This window comes from Theobroma cacao, chromosome 3 (assembly GCF_000208745.1).
Source record: "Theobroma cacao cultivar B97-61/B2 chromosome 3, Criollo_cocoa_genome_V2, whole genome shotgun sequence".
In the NCBI taxonomy this organism is placed as follows: Eukaryota; Viridiplantae; Streptophyta; class Magnoliopsida; order Malvales; family Malvaceae; genus Theobroma; species Theobroma cacao.
In genome coordinates this window covers 28,366,855-28,384,394 of record NC_030852.1, presented here as the reverse complement: position 1 = coordinate 28,384,394, position 17,540 = coordinate 28,366,855, and the positions used below count along the sequence as shown (strand labels likewise).

Here is a 17,540-nt window from a genome sequence, read left to right as displayed (position 1 = left end):
TAAAAAAATTGTAAATACAAAATAAAATTGTATTAATATTTACAATTATATTTAACTCTATCAACTGTAAATGCAGTCTTTAATTCAAGAAATTTCAATCTAAAAAATATAACCTGAAATATTAAACAAAATAAAAACATAAAAAATAAATAAAAAATCGAAGGGGTGGAGTAACTCATATTCTAAAATTGTAATAAAAGGTTTGCCATGTCGAAATTAAACAAGTCAAAACAAAAAATTATTTTTATAATCATCGCTAACTCTATATCTTCCTGCTTCTTTTTATTAAAAGAAAAAATTAAATCAACCTATTTTGCTAATTTGGGTTCAGCTCAAGTTAAAACCTAAGTCAAATACATTTTAAATTTTTATACCATTATAAATACAAGAAAATAAATCATTTAGTTCTTTTATATTATTTTATTTTAACATAATGCAAGTTATTTATCTAAATTTGACTTTATGTATGAAATTTTTTTCAAAGACTTTTTAATAAGAGGAGAATTCAAACTTAATTTTTGCAAAGAAGATAAATTAATATACATATTCTAAAATCAAATAATCAAGTAAAAAAATATTTATATATATTTTTTAACACCATAAATCTTTTACACTTAAATATTTTTTAGCTTATTAATAAGTATATCTATCATCTACTTAAAGATTTGTATTTTTCAAATATTTGTTTCAATTTCGTCTCTTAACATCTCAATTTTGTTCAATTTAATCTTTGTATTATATTATTTTTATTCAATTTAGTTCCTATGACATAACACAAAAAAATTGTTTTAGAATTTTTTTATATGTCACGTGACATAAAAAATTACTTCAATTTTGAGTTTAGAGATTTGAGGGGTATTTTGACCATATATATATAAATAGATATTTTCCTTTTTATAACAAGTATGGCTTTCATTCCATAATCAGTAACAGTGAATTAATTAAATGAATGTTTGAATTCCTGCTTGCCTTATCTTCAGAACAAAATACAATACAATTTAGAATTTATACATTGAGGCAATGAACACATTTCTGGTAGCCAGTATATACTGAAATGAAATTTTTCAAAATTTAAAAGAAAATTAGAAGAGAAATCAAATATAAACAAAATGATATTCGCCGAGCTTTGAAAAAATTTATTGCCTGTATTGGGAATTTATGTGGATTAGCCAGGTTTTGACTGAAGCCACAAAAACTGATGTATGGATAACGTATAAATAACATTACTCGAATCCAAAGACAGAATATATTCCATGCACAGTCATCTACACGTTCCCTTTTCCATTGTCCAGTGGAGAATATTGTTATTTAGGACTCCCACCTTCCCCCTTTTCTCAAAGACTGCAATCCTTCGTTAAACCCCATAAAAGAAACCCCCCTCTACCCCTCTCTGTCTCCTTCTCCCTTGAACATGAAGGAAATGGTGACATCTTCTTCCATCTCTCCTCCTGTTTCCTACATCATATACCATCTTCTCCTTTATCTCTGAACCCTCTCTTGAAATAAAATTTTGCTTCAGTTTTCTTAGGTTTTCCCTTGTTCTTTTGTTTTTATTTTTATGGGGGCTGGTGTTTCTGGTCTTGCGGTAGATGCTCAAAGGGGTTTTCCATTAAGGCCTGGTCTTGATGATGTGCCAGAAAGCTGTATTTCATCAATTTTTATGTACTTGGATCCACCAGAGATATGCAAATTAGCGAGCTTGAACAGGGCTTTTCGTGGAGCTTCTTTGGCTGATTTTGTATGGGAAACAAAGCTGCCATCAAACTACAGGTATCTGGTTAAGAAAGTTCTTGGACAAAGTCCGGAGACTTTAAGCCAGAAAGAGACTTATGCAAGACTTTGCAGGCCCAATCGATTTGATGGTGGCACCAAGGTAGCTTTCGTTCTCTTCTTTGCTCATCACCAATCAAAAGGAAGAAATAGATTAGTTTCCATTTGATCTTTGATCACAATTGTTTATGCTTATCCTGTACGATATATAATCAGACATACTCACCAAGGATTTGGGGATTTGATTCTTGACTACAATAAATATTCTAATCCTGGCCTGAGTAAACCACTACGATTCACTAGTTACTGTTTCTTAAATCTTTTTTTGCTGTTTAAATTTCCAATTGTAGGAAGTGTGGTTGGATAAAAACAGCGGTAAGCTTTGCTTGGCAGTATCCGCCAAGGCACTGAAAATAACAGGGATAGATGATCGGAGATATTGGAATCACATTCCTACAGAAGAATCCAGGTAATACATTACTATGTATTCCTTGATGGTTATCCCTTTCTTTTGGAATAGTTCTTGTGATTCTTTTCTTTTCTCTTTTTCTCAATTGGATTGCCATGGAAAATGATTCTAATATATCATTGCAACTGAAATTGGGAATATGTTGTCATCAAGGAGCTCAAAGAAAATGGATTTTTTTTCGTGTGTGTGTTTCTGGATGTGATGCAACGACGCCGTCTAGATTCTCTAATCACCTAGGAAGAGGACTAACACTAGCAACTTGCGCCTTGAGAGCTATGACTGAAAAAGACTGAACCAAGTTGGATGGCCTACAAGTTTTATGCTGAGAAGATTTTTTATTCCGTTTGTATTGTGATTTCTTGCCTTGTCTCTTAAGTATTCAATTTTAGTATCATTATTTTTCTAGAGATAGGTGCCTTTGCTAATGAAAACATGGGTACATTTTATTAATCCCAAGAAGCTCGTATAACTTTTCATTCCCTCTCAACATTGCCTAGCATTAGAAGCAAACATGCACAAAACCTGGGAAATATATATAGGCTTTTCAATGTTGTCAACTTGATTTAGTAGTTTTTTAACTTGTTGAAGATATTTGAGAAAAGGGAAGATCGGGAAACCAATGAAGAATTGACTCAAACATCAATTTTCTTTGACGTGTATAGATTCCAGACAGTGGCATATCTTCAACAAATCTGGTGGTTTGAAGTGGTTGGAGAATTAGATTTTGAATTTCCTCCAGGGGCATATAGTCTATTCTTCAGGCTGCAGCTAGGCAAATCCTCAAAAAGATTCGGCCGACGGGTCTGTAACCTTGATCAGGTTCATGGCTGGAATATCAAGCCCGTCCGGTTTCAACTTTCAACTTCCAATGGCCAGCAAGCCTCGTCAGAATGTTACTTGTATGAACCAGGGAACTGGGTTCATTACCATGTGGGAGATTTTGTCATTGAGAATTCAAATTCCCCAGCAAAGATCAAATTTTCAATGATGCAGATCGATTGTACACATACCAAAGGAGGTCTTTGTGTAGATTCTGTATTGATATACCCTAGTGAGTTTGGGCAGAGATTGAAGTAAACTAAGTTTTTAGGATGTTCTCTAGTAGGCAGGCACATAAAACTAAATTAAAAATGTTACATTAAAATGGGGAGCAGTTCAAATAGAAATGTGGGTTGTTTGTTTTTTTTTTTTGGTTCCACAAATTTAATTTGCATGTGAATTTCATGTTCTTTTGTCCCAAAATGTCCTTTAGCTAGGGGTTTTTTTTTTGTTTATACTTTTTAATCACCGTTGTCTTATTCGCTTTGTACAGTAAATGGGAAAATACTTGTATTTGGGATTGACTCCAACTTATATTCAATTGAAAATACAAGCTACCCTATTGAATGTTACACCTTTAAAGCTGAATGGTCTATTTCTTTACATCCTAAATCATTGAAATTGACCCTGGCCACAACATGACAAAAAAAAAAGGTAAAATCACATCCTCAAGATAAAGTGAAAGGATCCAAATCCTCGTTTGGTTGAGTCGATTGTAGGGCACAACAAGGCTTCATCAATCGTTTTTGGATTGAAGCAATGGGCTGTTAGGGGATTGGATTGAACTGGACCCACTGGGAGACCTTGGTTGGGCCGGAAGCATTCATTGGTCAGGATCAATCGGCCACGTTGGCAATCTTATCTAGTGCATGAGGGCCTGACCCCACCGTTTGGACTTGAGTTACAGCTGTGGCTATTTGAGTGGATGATTATTCGAGTAAAACTTCAGATAAAGGAAACATTGCATGAATTACAGTCTACCCATCATGATAAAGAAGATGACTTGCTCTCTTTCTTCATTCTTTGCTGGTGGAAAGTATCTTTCATTTGATTGAATCAAGAATTATAGTACTTTAGCAGATGATATTTATGGTGGGGAAGGAAGCAAATTCTATTCTTTACTATTACTTGTCGCACTCTATTACTTGTATAACAATTTCTTTTCTTTCTTTTTCTTTTTTTTTTTTATTTCAATGCTTGTCTTTCTCTGGTGGATATTCCTTGAAAGCATGAACAAAAGAAACGCTACATTGGCAACCATGTCCGGAATCTCAAGGTTTTGAAACAAAAATGCAAGAGCAATAATAAGTTAATAACCTCGTATCATCCCACTTAAGCAAGAATCAATTCTTAACCCTTTCATATGATCCAAAGGCGAAAAAAGAACATGTTCATGAAAAATTAAAACAAACCCCAGAAAAATATACTAGATAAAACAAAAAGATATTTTATATAAGGAGTCCATAATGTCATCAAGGTAATAACAGGTCCACGATATTGTTATTTGTTGGGCTTTTAGAACTGTCTCTCTCTCTCTCTCATTGAAATTCAGGGCCGGCCGGTGGTGTTCTCCCTCTTGTCTTACAGATATTAAACAGGAAAGGTGGCTAAAATGGTTACATTTTCTGTCTTTTAACGGTTTTTTTTTTTGTTTGGTTCCTTTTAGTTTTGCTTTGGATCTATTGCCTCTCTCTCTCTGCAAAAGGGTATCTTTCCTTTCTGTACACTTTTTACTTAAGTTTTGAGGTTACATGATTGCATCTGATATCTATCATGTTTGCATCATTGTATGCATTATAAGCTTATGGTTTCTTTCATTTTCTTTGTCAATCTCGTTTAACGAACTCACAAGATGTCATCTTTGGGAATGAAGCATTTCCTGTATGTTCTGTCTTGTCTTTCATGTGATTGGATTTTAGTCTGTTTTCGGCTGGGTAACGAATTTTCCGCGATTGATCTCAATGAAAACCTAGAACAACGATCTTTTTCCGCCCTTATATTGCTTATATGTAGACAACTGAGAATTCTGATGTCCAATCGTTGCTTGGTAATTGATTCCTAAGCTGTTTTTGACTAGTTTTTTTTTTTTTTTGGATCTTCTGTTGTTGTGCAGTATTGGTGTAGCTACAAAGCGTTAAATCTTTACAAAAAAGATCCAAAATGGATAATTGTTGTGATTTTATAAAATTGCTTGGACCTGATATGTCTATGAAGATTCTACTGCATCTGGATAACCCTGCTGATCTCATCAGAGTTTGCTTGGTTTCCAGTTCTTGGCGCCAATTTGGTAAGCAAAGCATGCGGGAATTAACCATAACCATGTCTTGATTGATGCAGCCTACTTACAGCTTCAGTTTAAGCTTTGATTTTATTTGTTACTATACGCTTTTCTTTAATAATATTGATATCAGTAATTTTCGTTTATCTTGCAGTGATTTCTAACGGTCTTTGTAAGCAGCTTTGCTTGAAATTGTTGCCTGAAATTTCTAGTGTTACTCACACCATTGAAGTGAACAACTTGATAGATCCTGTAAAACTTAGACAGCATGATCACTTAGAGTTGGAATGCCTTAGAAGGAATCATAGAGTCTATGCCTTTTTAGCTCGAGGCCTCAACCCTTTGACAAGAAAAGATTGCATATCAGAGGCCATTAGTGCATCCAGCACAGATAATTACCCTGAAGAAAGCATCCATAACACTTTGGAGCCACTGGATAGAATAGAACATATAGCATCATATTGGTCAAGCGAAGGCCAAAGTGATCCTGCTATCCCTGAGACTTTAATTTATAAGTTGGTGGCCAAGGTGTGTCTTGTTACAGAATTCCATGTTCAGCCATTCCAAGGTCCAACTCTACTTGTTTGTACTCTTCTCTTGTGTATTCCACTTGCCTGTAGTGAAACTTTTTTAACTGACAGAATTATGTTTGCGTATCAGCTTATTTTCAGTATGGTTTCCCTATATATTCATCAAAGGCAGTTAGATTTAGACTGGGTCATCCAAGGTTACCTGAGGCGAGTGACACTAAAGATGGCTCAATGCCTAGTCACAGATTGGCAGATGACAAGTTTATATGGACATATATTTCACCAGAATTTCCAATGGCTCAGGTGAGCTGCATTCCAACCAGCTAAAATTGGCTTTCATTTGATGTCCAGTTGGGGAAATGAAATTCAAGAGGCATTATTTTTTGTTTTATGACTCATTAAGCAACAATGATTAGGCTTTTTTTGTCCTGTTTTTTCGTTTCCTGTTATTTCCCTCTGTCCTGCTCTCGATCCTAGTGTGATTAGGCTACCACACAAGGTAGCCTTCCCATGGAGTTTTTCTTTTTCTTTTTAATGTTCAAATTCTCTTGTCATCTGCTTCATTTAAACAGCTCTAATAACTTATTGACAGGAAAATTGCTTGCAAAAATTCAAGCTACCAGAGAATGTTCTATGCATTGGAGGATTCTTGCAAGTTGAGTTGCTGGGTAGAGTTCAGAAACAAGAAATGGATGGTTTATATTATATATGGTTATCTCTCCCTCTCTCTGAACTTTTGAGAGATATTTTGGATGACTAAAGTTTTTTAATTGTTGGTTCAATATTTCTGATTATTAACGTTTTAGAAGCTGGTAATTCCAAATTTAAAAAAGAACAAAAGAAACTGCTAGCTAAGGCTTTACATTAACAAATTGGTAGCTTCATTTTGTGCAATGTGAAATTAGCTGTAATGGGGCATCTTGAGGCACACTTCTTCTCAGTGAAGAAATTACTTTAAGTTGCACTTAGAAGTTTTTTTTTTTTTTTAAATGAGGGAAGGGAGATTCGAACCCTGCTTTTAAGGCAAAAGATCATATACCAACCAATAAGTCAAATGCTCGGGTGCAAGTTGGACTTTGAAGCATGGCTAATGTTGGAAACAGCTTTTAATCTTGGCCTGCTCTGCATTAACTACCAATTGAGGCCCAGGAATCATAGTTTTTGTTCATTTAAGTGTAAATTGCAAATCTTGTCTCTGTTCATTTTAAGGTACAATAACTGTTTCTAAATTTGTAAAATTGGTTGACCTTTGTGCAGTATCTCCCATGTTCAAGTTGTTGGGCGGCCATTTTTACCAAGATTTGATATAGACATACTTGATGCCACAGGGAGGTGTGCTTTGAAGTACTTGCCTGAAACAGAAAATTGTATGCTATCCTCAGGGTCACCTAATTGGGAGAATGCAGCATCTTCTCGTTTTCGTACACTAACTGCAAGATTAATACAGAGAGGCACAAGAGGTTGGGAACAAATGATATTGAATACACTACTTGGGACTGTGGCAGCTGGTGCTAATGAAACAGATGACGAGCGCCCTACTTGACCCTGAAAATTGTTCATGTCAGTTACATTTTCCTCTTTTGCTAGCATTCTGCATTAATCCAGGTGCAGCTGAATGGTTCTGGACTTCTGTTGATCTGACGTCGGATTGGATTTTATATCTGTGCAAATAACAAAATAGTGACACCAGAAACTGACTGGAAATTTGCATCAAAGTTATAACACTAGCAATGTTTGATATGGTGGGTTTATGGAGTCGATATCCAGTTCCATTTGTCTCATTTTGTTGCGTAAGCCTATAATTATGAGCCTTTTCTTGAGTCATGATGGATCAAAATGTCAGCTAGGGTCAATTTAATGACTATTTACTTCGGCTGTGCAGCAGTTGCTTTTTAATTTAGCAGCTGTTAAGCAACCGGCGGAGGATAAACAGCTAAAACCGATTGTGGCTGCCTCAAGACCTTTGGTCTAGGCTTCATCCCCCAATATTTTGCCCAAAAAGGCTCAAGTGCATAAGTTACCGTCCCATTGCTGCATTAAGACTTGTGCCAACAAAATCAGGAATCGGGATAGAATGCAAGGCTGTCATCAGCTACCGAACAATAGATATACTTGCTAGAATCTGGTATTTACCCCCTTCCCGCCAGTCAAGATCACTCGTCCTAACAGGCCAGTGAAGCATGTAAACATCATATTAATAAGATAAGATACTGAAACTGTTCTCAAGTTCGTTCAATAGATTACACTTGCAAGACTTGAAAACGGGAAAACGTTAAAGAAGAAAAAAGATCACTAAACCACCTACTGAAGCACAAAGCAAGTGACGTCACAACAATATGCCATATTAGAGAGGCCGGGGAACAAAAAAAAAAAGAGTAAAACAATAGAAAACAAAAGGGCGGCTATTTCAAATATTCTGTACAACGATTTGCCCAATACTCACCCAACAGAAGCCATTAATTGGGCCAAACTATGTTAGTCATGCCTTCCAGCCATAACCCATATTATCGTCAAGGTCACTGTTAAAAAACCCATTCTCTGTGAACTCATGAGCTATATCCGGAACTATATCATCCTGCAAATGGAGATTCTGAGGCAAATCAGGTGCTCTCTGGTTGAATCCATTGTTGCCACCAGCTGCTGAAGAATCACTGTTTGAAGGAGCTTTAAAACTGTTGCTTCGGCTTGGTGCAGGCCCTGCAACACTTCCTGACACATTAGAGGCAGCTGGGGCCACAGCACCAGTGTTGCTTCCGAAGCCCACTCCATTTCTTGCCATACTCCCATTCACATTCTGCCCACTCAGGGACTGCTGTTGAACTCCCGTACTGTTATTAGACATCTCACGTAGCAGCTGTTGGATCATTTGTTGTTGTAAAGCCTGATTACCCTGAGAGGACTGCGGATGGTTCTGTTGGATTAAGTTATTAGCGCTTAATGTGCGCTGCTGCAGTTGCTGCTGCTGTTGTGGCTGCTGAGCAGCTGGTAAATGAGGGCTTGATAAGCCACTAACAGGCAGGGTCTGCATGGATCCTGGTAATAAGGCAGCAGGCCCTTGGAAATTTGAAGATGGACTCTGGTTAGAATTATTGAAGGAAGATGAAGCTTCCTGATGAAGTGAGTTAGGGTTTGAATTCATTGAATTCTGTCTCATGAGCAGATTCTGGTAGTTAGTAAGTGCCAAAGCAGCTTGTGCTGATCCGCTTAAAGTCCCTCGACCAACCATGTGATGGTTGTTGCCCATTGGATTGTTTATTCCAGGATGCAATGCCATAAGCTTATTGAGAGTATTCCTGTCAGTTGGCAGACCCTGTACATTTGCTAGCTGCTCCATTTCCTGCATGTTTTGCATTTGGAGCTTGGCTGTAGTGGCATGTCGAGGATAAGTTTTCAAGCCCTCTGCAAATATGGTGTTTAAGCAAACAGAAGTTTAGAATCAATGATAAAACGGTTTTACCTCCATTCACATAAACTAAACTGTAGCCCTAATGTGGCCAAAAACACTTAATAGTCCCTAACCAATATGTAGATCAAGCATAACAAACACCAAAACTTTAGCAGAACAAAGATCCAGAGATATGGTTACTTTTTGCCCAAGTGGATTGCACATTTCATACTGATAAAAACAGAAAGGGGCATAAGCATCCGAAGAAGAAAACAAAAGGCTGATAAACAGAAAGAGATTACAAATTGTGAAAAAATCAGGGAAAGAAAACAAAGGCTATCCAAAAACTTCCAGTAAATGCAAAGCATGCAATGCAAACATTCTCCCTAATAGAAGGAAAGGTAAGCAGGTGATGCCCACCACAATCTTTACAAGGCTGATTAAATTTTCTTAAACAAAAATGAAGCACTAGAATGAAGCAGCTGAAGATCATTTGTACGCTACATAAAAAGGCTTTACTCCCTCACACACATCTTAACTAAATACCAACTAACAATATAGAAACAAGCTTGGAATCATTTCATTTTCTTAAATATTAGAAAAGAAAGTATGCCACAATATATCAAAGTTAGAGCATCCACCTATTATGATACAATTCCATGATTGTGGCCAGCAGATAAGATGAACAAAAGAAAAACTATCAAAATGTCAAGAAGTCAGTAAGGCATACAATACAACTCACCAATCGGCCCAACCTTGTGCTCTCGACAAAAATCTATGAGATCTTTCATGCTATTGACAACCTCAGCAATCTAAAACAAATTATGGAAAAACTGTAAGAAAACTCAATAAAGAATATTATTCACCGATACATGCACAAAGCCATAACTGTACCTGCAAACATCTCACATATCTTTTCGAAAAACCCAAGTCATTCAGTGATTGTAACTCCAAACTCTTCACAAGCTGTCGTCCAGCCGTCAGAACCCTGAGAGAAAGCAATCAATTGTGTATCAGCAAAACTCTAAAGGCCAGGGAATAGATTCTGAGTACATGCAAACCAAAAATTAAGCACTCACTAAAACCTTCGCTAATTTAACAAAAAAAGAAATCCAGTCTAAGCTTCTACAACTAGAAGTTCAGTTAAAACTAACGCTACTCTTTCAGGATCCAGCAAAATCACATTTTGGTGTTGTGCCCAATCGCTTAATTGCACTCAAGGACGGTAAACCACACATAACAAACCAGATGAGCTTCGTACTTCCAGGGTTTCTCAAGTAAAGACTTCGAGCAACTTATCTGCTCAAAGATCTTAAGGGCTCTAACCATAAGAATCCAATAAGTAACATCAATCATGGAATAAAAAGAATTTGGCTTTTGTATGATTAACTCACATATTGCTGTTTGTTTGCAAGTCCTGCTGAGAAACACCCTCAGATCCACCATCAGATATTGTGCTCTGGCATTTTTGTGCCACATGAAGTAACTGGTTTACCTGCATGATTGACAAGTTCAAGTTATATCAGTTGTCTTTAGAGAACTTAAACAAAATTACATCTGATCAGGAAATGGCAAACCCATATGTAGTTTAGGAAGTGTTTCAAACAGAGATAGAATTAGTTAAAAATAACCGCTTACACATAACAAAGAAAGCAATTTTAGAGATTAAACCATTAACATAAAACCATGAAAGCAACAAAAACAATTTACATCTTTTGGCCTGCTCCTTATAAAGGTTCAAGTCAACTAAAAACACCATTTTGGGCTTTCTTTATTATTCTCTCTAACATTATCAACAGATGCAGAGCGACATTTACAATGTGTTAGGATGGAAGGGGACATATAGGAGCTGAGTGAAATGGAGTAAAGGGTTTACCCTACATTATTTGAATTTTTTTTTGTTTTTTGAGGGGTTGAACTTCGAGGTGAACTAAACGCCAGCTAATTTTTGAAATTCCCTCATATTGGAAGGGTTTGAAAGCATAGTATTTCACTTTGGCGCTTTCTACTCAAAAATTTCTTTTAGTAATGATTTTAAATTGAGATGCAATGGTAATAGCACATAAATTTCTCATTCACTCTTATGCTCCTCTCCACTCCAAAACAAGGTAAACAGGACTTGATAACTCTAGTCTTATCACCTTTTCACTCATTTACTCTACTATCTTTTCCCTTCAGATCCCAAACACTTTGCTTAAAAACTTCAAACTCCTCCCTTTCTCTTTCATAGGAATTGAAGTACCATTAATATCCAAGCTCCATGATGAAAATGTCTCTTTATTGTTCCATATATTGCATACACATGACCAGCAATTGGTACCAATGACAACAGAAACAATACAGCCCTTTCACAACTTACATGAAGAGATCACCCCATGTTTCCTAAAGCAGACAATTTAACAATTTACTCAACATTTATTACAGGTTCAAAACTAAGTAAAAAAAAAACGTCAACTACAACTGCATTCCCTATAGGAAAGGAGTGTTAACAATTACTATACCAATAAAATTACTATTATACCTTAAGGAACATAAACATACCCAATTGCATGTTAACAACTATTATACCAATAAAATTAAATTTCTGATAAATGTAAAACTTTTGGCCAAGAAGTTAGAGCTAATAAGGAGCAAATCTTAGTACCTGAGGTGCAACTAAACGACGAGGAAAAAGTTCTTCATGTTTCCTTGCACAAAACTCCCAAGACAATATCTGCAAAAGAGAAAGTGTTGATAGGTTATTCCCAGATTACGGCAACAACTGCAAAATGTGAAACAGCTTTTCTGTTAACCTTTAATTCCTGAGTGAATATGATGCGAAGCTGACCCTCACGAACAACACGAAGCTGCTCATATACACTCTCTTGAACTGCTTTTCCATACTCCAACATCATCATTCCAGAAGTAGATCTACACTCACGGGGCAAGTCCAAAAACAGAAGCTCATCCATTACTCCACTGCCAAATTTGATTTCATTGAGTCTTGGGAGTACTTCAAAAGTTGCCTCTGTAAACATAAGAGAGTAATTAGTTAGTCAGAATGACGAAAGTGGCCAGATACTGAATTCCAACAATCATAAGTGGCTTTTGCAAAGAAAAACTAGATCAAAGCCAGAGGCACAGGGCATCTGCTCTCTAACTTGTGAGACAAAATAAGGGTATTAATAATGGAGCCCACAAATCCATGGAATGTTATTATACAATCCATATTAATTTCAAGCCATTGGTATATAGTATATTGTCCAATTCAGAGACCAAGAAGTGAAAATGTTACTTGAGGAAACTTTTAAACTGACAAAGAATACCAACAATTCCAAACATGTTACCTAAAAATTCAAGAAATTCCATTTCCCTCTTCAATCCTATATGTCAATATATAGAAAGCGAAAAATGGATATTCTATAATCATGGAAAGTTTGAGATAAGCTAGATAAAACTAAAAACCAATGAAAAGCAAGTTATGAATTTACTGCAAATAGCATTATCTAACAAATACAGGCTAAGGAATGTCTTTTTCTCTTACCCTATTTCTAAACTGTAATTCCTAACAAAATCAACAAAAAAAATACAGTCTGGAACAAAGTAAATGCTCATAAATCTCTTACCGAACCCCCTTCCAGACTTAGACCCACAAATGTCACACTGCCAGGCATCCTGAAATTTATAAGAAAGAAAGGAAGAATTTTACATATTAGAAGACAAGCATGTAATTTAAGAAGCAAAGCGAGAGATAGTGTCATCCATACAGAAGAATTCGTGCAAGGTTATTCATTAGCTAAACAATTTGGCAGCAAGGCCTAAACTTTGCGATACAAAGGTAATTTTCATAAGTTACACAGACTATAGAGAGAGAAGCACAAAGACGAACCATAGCTGCTTGAGGGAAAACACCAAGTGCATGACTCCCGACGTTATCATACTGTGATAAACACCACCTTTTCTTTGCACGAGGAGAATAATACTCTGCCACAAATTTCCTCCAGTATGCAATAGTATTGTCCTACAAAATCAAGTAGTCATAACAGGATTCAATAAAATGTTTAACTTCACCAATTACTAAGTGAAATGAGTTAATGTCAAGACAGTAACAGGATAATTAAGCATGCATGGCATCATAAAGTGGATTTCTAACAAAAAAAAAAAAAGAAGAACAACTTAATGACTGTAATAACAAGATTATTGATCATATAGCAGATTTCTACCAAAAAAAAATGCAATCTTAATAGGATTGAAAATGTTACATGAACCCAATTAAAATACAAGAGACTTTATCACAAGATGCAGTAGATAAAAAACATGAACTCACAGATGGCCTTTGCCGCTGGTGATATAAGTATTGCATTAGCCGGCGAGCACATACACCACTATCAAAGGGGCGCTTCATTGCAGCTACTTGCTGCATGCCCTGTTGTTGCAATTGCTGCCTTAACTGCATTTGTTGCTGCTGTTGCTGCAAGTGGGCTCTCTGCAATGGAGGCATCGACTGCAAATACTGCTGCTGTTGCTGATGCCTAAGTCTCTGCTGCTGGATTAAAGCTTGCAATTGAGGGTTTCGACCTTGCAACTGCATGGAGTCCTGCCTCTGCAGCAGTTGCTGCAGCACCTGCTGCTGCAGAATGTCTTCTTGCTTGATATCTAATCGAGGTTTCTTCTGCACCTGGGATAGATTATTAGGGTCTTGCATGAAGGACCCCGGGACTCGTGGACCCATGGGAAGTGAAACTTGCCCAGTTTGTGTTGTGGGCAAAGATGTAGCACTTGAGGCCCCTTGCTGCAACTGCTGACTCTGCTGCATTTGTTGGACACTTGGGTCTTGATGAGAGCCCTGCTGGCCTACAGAGGATCCATCAACGACCGATGAACCTGACATGCTTATATTGTTGGAAGAAAACGACATCGGAGATGCTGGTAAGCGCATATATGAATCCGTGTTAATGCTAGCACTTCTCTGCAAGTGGGGACCTCCTGACAATGCCGAATTTGCATCTGTGACCAAAGAACTTGCCCCGACACTAGGTCCTGAGTTCGCCACACTGTTCAACACCGCACTGTTCATGTCCCCCGAAACCGGACCCAAATTAGGACGCCCAGTTCCAGGAATTGAATTAGATGAGTTCTCATAAGGTGAGCTCAAGCGAGAGTTAACTACAGCCTGGGACTGCCCATCTCCTTGGAAGAAAATTCCAGAACTTGAGGAAGATTGGGTTAACCCTCCAGCCACCCGAGAAGGTGCCATTGGAGGCACCGAACCCTGGTGGCTGGAGTCTAAATAGCTATCCAGAGCCAGGCCTTTCTAATAATAAATACGCCCTCAACAATTTGTGGCAGAGATCTAAAAACAATGTATAATAGAAAAACCAGATAACAAAAATTAGAATCCGAATTACATGTGCTTCAAGAGAACAAAGGTACAACTTTTCCAACAGTATTCCACTCAGAGAAATCAATCAAGACTGGAAACACTGCTAAAGAAAGCCCCAAAAGATTTCCCAGATTAACCTCACAATTTGTAAAGAAACAAACTTCTTCAACTATCTCCTACCCAAAAAACCCTAATTTTGGACCCAACTAACTAAAGCAAGAATATCGAGTTAAGAATATTAAAAACCTTAAATTCTTGCACTTTAAAATCACATATCAGCGATCAAATCACACTACTACTCGAAACAAACTACTAATCAAATTCTATTCCCAAATTAATCACACGCATTGAAAATCCCATATTGTCATCGAACTCGAATTAAAAAGAAATGAGAGCCCCGCCAGAATCAACAGATTAACCTTAATTAAAGACTTAATAGCAAGTTAAACAAGAAGATCAAGAAATAGCAAGCAGGAATCACTTCAAAATAAAACAAATTTTCCAAGAAAAAACAGTAAACTTTCCCAGCTTAAGAGATCGATTAAAGCAGATTCGAGCTAACAAAATGATTAAACTACTTTATGTAAATGAAAAGGATTAAACAAGAAATTAAAGAAAAAAATTACTAATGAAGAAAAAGAGAAGCTACTAACCTCAAAATCGCGAGCTGGAAAGGGAAAAAATTAAAAAGCGAAACGTTACTTTTTTCCTCTGTTTTTTTATTTTTATAACTTAATTTGGAAAACTGAAAAAATTGGTGGAGAGAGAGTTTTCAAGGAGGCTGTTTATATACCTAGCGGGAATTGCAGAGAGGGAGTTACCGGCTGCACCGGTAATTTTGCCCTATCTCACCGAATGTGTGTGTCAAACTCACGGACACGTGTCCCTGCAATGATAGCCCAACGAAGTCGGTGTTAGATCGCGCAGTGGCGACGCGAGCTCGCGGCCGACGTGGCAAGATTGCATTCGTTGATCTCTAGGCGGCCCACGGTAGATCGTGAGAGATGATGCTACTTGGGTAGGTCTCTTGGGAGAAATGATCCGCTACAGTTTGGCGTCGGGTTTGATTTTGTTTAATCAGATCCTTCCACGTTATCTGATTCCGAGGGGAACGTATGACGTGGCCGGCATTTGATTGGGTGGTGAAAGTGGGATGTTTTGAGATTTGAGTCTAGAGGATGTGGGCTCGGGGATTTCTCCTTAAATAGGGTTAAGGATAGGGATAGATCGTGAGAGTGCCACGTGTATGGAAGACTCACAATAGAAACAAGGCCCCGTGTGGGTTTTGGCAGAGCAAATCAGAAAAATCTTTTAATTTTGTGTTAATAGATAATTAGGGTTTGTTTAACATGCTTGATGATGCATTTTTAATATTTAAATAATTGAGAGTAATTTATAGATGCTTTATGAGAAAAGGTCCAGTCACAGGTCCGTGTGTAACAGCTAAAAGCGTGTGAACATGAACACGTTGGTTTTAACTTGTATTTTCTTTTTTGATTTCTTACAATTTGTAATTTTGCAAGGCACAAGTTGGTAGGGTTTAAATGGCCCCACTTTTTGTTTATGGCCTTTAGCGATTCTATGATTATATATTCATTAATAGGTATAAAAATTTAAATAAATTTTTATATTTTTATTACATTCAATCAAATTTTTATATTTTTATTTTGAGTCAAATAAATTCTTATATTTTTATTTTGAATCAAATAAACTCTTATAATTAATGATTAATTTAGCAAATATATTATTTGTTATTCTATACTGACGTGGAATACTAAAATATCATAATCGATAATAATATAGTATATTGACATATCATAATTGATAATAATATGACAATTAATTTGACATGATAACATGATTATATAATAGTTTTTACTATCCACATCAATACTATGTTAATACCATGTGAATATAAAATGAGAAGTGTCATTTTTACTAATGATAATTAATCAATCATTAGTCATAAGGGCTTATTTGACTCAAAATAAAAATACAGAAGCTTAATTGAATGCAATAACAGAATTAGGGTTTATTTGAATATTCTTGAATAGTTTAGGAACTTATTTTAGCATTATGCTTTATAAATATTTATGGTCACATTAAAACATTATACATGAAAATGGAATTTTTTATTTATTTTTAAATAATAATTATATTTAAAATATGAATTTAATTTTTTATAAATAAAAATAATTATATATAACAGATAATTAATATTTGAATTATATAAATTTAAAATTTTGTAATATTAATTAATAATTGTTCAATCTTAATAAAATTTAAAAATATTTTTTTAATAAAACTTATTCAATACAATTACAATTTATATTTACAGGTTGAATAAAAAATATTGTAATAAAATACACTCGATGCAATTATCTTTACAAAATAGATAAAATTTATTAATATTAATAATAAAAATTTGAAAACAAAAAATTAAAAACCTTTTATTAATGTTAATCATAAAAATTTCAAAATAAAATTTTTTAAAATAAATAGCAAATATGATAATTTTCATCAATTAAAATTATGCAACATAAGTATTTATATATTCTGTATTTATATATATTATTATTATTAATTATCACGTGCATTGCATGTAAATATTTGAATAATTATTATATATAAAACATAAATATTTTTAAAGTATAAAATTACTTAAATAAAATATTACTGCCAGTAGAAAAATTTAATCTTCTTGTTGAAACCCATGCTTGGTTGGGGGAAATGGAATAGTCATCCCTCCCCTATTCTCATTATTGAGATAAAGTTGCATTTGGTTCAACGGAATGACTATTCTTCATAATAACTATTCCAAGAGAAGCCTGAATAGCCATTACCAATGTCCCATTTGTAATAGTTATTCCAAATTGTTGGGAATAAGAAAAAAAATTGATTAGACAAATATATCTTTTACAATTTTA

General features: G+C 35.5%; 3 protein-coding genes across 6 annotated transcripts; 2 read left to right on the top strand and 1 right to left on the bottom strand.

The window, feature by feature from the left end:
* LOC18605507 (F-box protein PP2-A12) lies at nucleotides 1,249–3,646 on the top strand. The gene is made up of 3 exons (XM_007038542.2): nucleotides 1,249–1,873; nucleotides 2,121–2,239; nucleotides 2,902–3,646. Exons 1-3 carry the CDS (start codon nucleotides 1,559–1,561, stop codon nucleotides 3,314–3,316), a joined length of 849 nt encoding a protein of 282 aa, XP_007038604.2. The 5' UTR covers nucleotides 1,249–1,558; the 3' UTR covers nucleotides 3,317–3,646.
* LOC18605506 (F-box protein At4g00755) lies at nucleotides 4,041–7,647 on the top strand. 3 transcript variants are annotated; one of them, XM_018117514.1, is made up of 6 exons: nucleotides 4,041–4,661; nucleotides 5,172–5,345; nucleotides 5,491–5,904; nucleotides 5,997–6,169; nucleotides 6,459–6,577; nucleotides 7,124–7,647. In XM_018117514.1, the coding sequence occupies exons 2-6, from the start codon at nucleotides 5,219–5,221 to the stop codon at nucleotides 7,407–7,409; spliced, it is 1,119 nt and encodes a 372-aa protein (XP_017973003.1). In that variant the 5' UTR covers nucleotides 4,041–4,661; nucleotides 5,172–5,218; the 3' UTR covers nucleotides 7,410–7,647. The 3 variants fall into 3 exon arrangements, with proteins under 3 accessions (XP_017973003.1, XP_007038602.2, XP_007038603.2); XM_007038540.2 differs by having other exon boundaries at nucleotides 4,041–4,764; XM_007038541.2 differs by having other exon boundaries at nucleotides 4,041–4,939.
* Nucleotides 7,979–15,357, bottom strand: LOC18605505 (probable transcriptional regulator SLK2). 2 transcript variants are annotated; one of them, XM_018117401.1, is made up of 10 exons: nucleotides 15,267–15,357; nucleotides 13,558–14,583; nucleotides 13,120–13,251; nucleotides 12,857–12,905; nucleotides 12,044–12,258; nucleotides 11,896–11,964; nucleotides 10,646–10,746; nucleotides 10,146–10,239; nucleotides 9,994–10,063; nucleotides 7,979–9,265 (listed from the first exon to the last, which is right to left on the bottom strand). In XM_018117401.1, the coding sequence occupies exons 2-10, from the start codon at nucleotides 14,485–14,487 to the stop codon at nucleotides 8,346–8,348; spliced, it is 2,580 nt and encodes an 859-aa protein (XP_017972890.1). In that variant the 5' UTR covers nucleotides 14,488–14,583; nucleotides 15,267–15,357; the 3' UTR covers nucleotides 7,979–8,345. The 2 variants fall into 2 exon arrangements, with proteins under 2 accessions (XP_017972890.1, XP_017972889.1); XM_018117400.1 differs by lacking the exon at nucleotides 15,267–15,357 and having other exon boundaries at nucleotides 13,558–15,031.

Bases quoted from the DNA above. Each gene is read 5' to 3' on its own strand.
- LOC18605507 (XM_007038542.2), top strand. From the start codon at position 1,559: ATGGGGGCTGGTGTTTCTGGTCTTGCGGTAGATGCTCAAAGGGGTTTT. The intron at 1,874-2,120 runs GTAGCTTTCGTT...TTCCAATTGTAG, and splicing joins GATTTGATGGTGGCACCAAG to GAAGTGTGGTTGGATAAAAA. The intron at 2,240-2,901 runs GTAATACATTAC...TGACGTGTATAG, and splicing joins ATTCCTACAGAAGAATCCAG to ATTCCAGACAGTGGCATATC.
- LOC18605506 (XM_018117514.1), top strand. From the start codon at position 5,219: ATGGATAATTGTTGTGATTTTATAAAATTGCTTGGACCTGATATGTCT. The intron at 5,346-5,490 runs GTAAGCAAAGCA...TTTATCTTGCAG, and splicing joins CAGTTCTTGGCGCCAATTTG to TGATTTCTAACGGTCTTTGT. The intron at 6,578-7,123 runs GTTATCTCTCCC...ACCTTTGTGCAG, and splicing joins GATGGTTTATATTATATATG to TATCTCCCATGTTCAAGTTG.
- LOC18605505 (XM_018117401.1), bottom strand. From the start codon at position 14,487: ATGGCACCTTCTCGGGTGGCTGGAGGGTTAACCCAATCTTCCTCAAGT. The intron at 12,259-12,856 runs GTAAGAGATTTA...TTATGTTTACAG, and splicing joins TAAGTCTGGAAGGGGGTTCG to AGGCAACTTTTGAAGTACTC. The intron at 10,064-10,145 runs GTACAGTTATGG...AATTTGTTTTAG, and splicing joins GATATGTGAGATGTTTGCAG to ATTGCTGAGGTTGTCAATAG.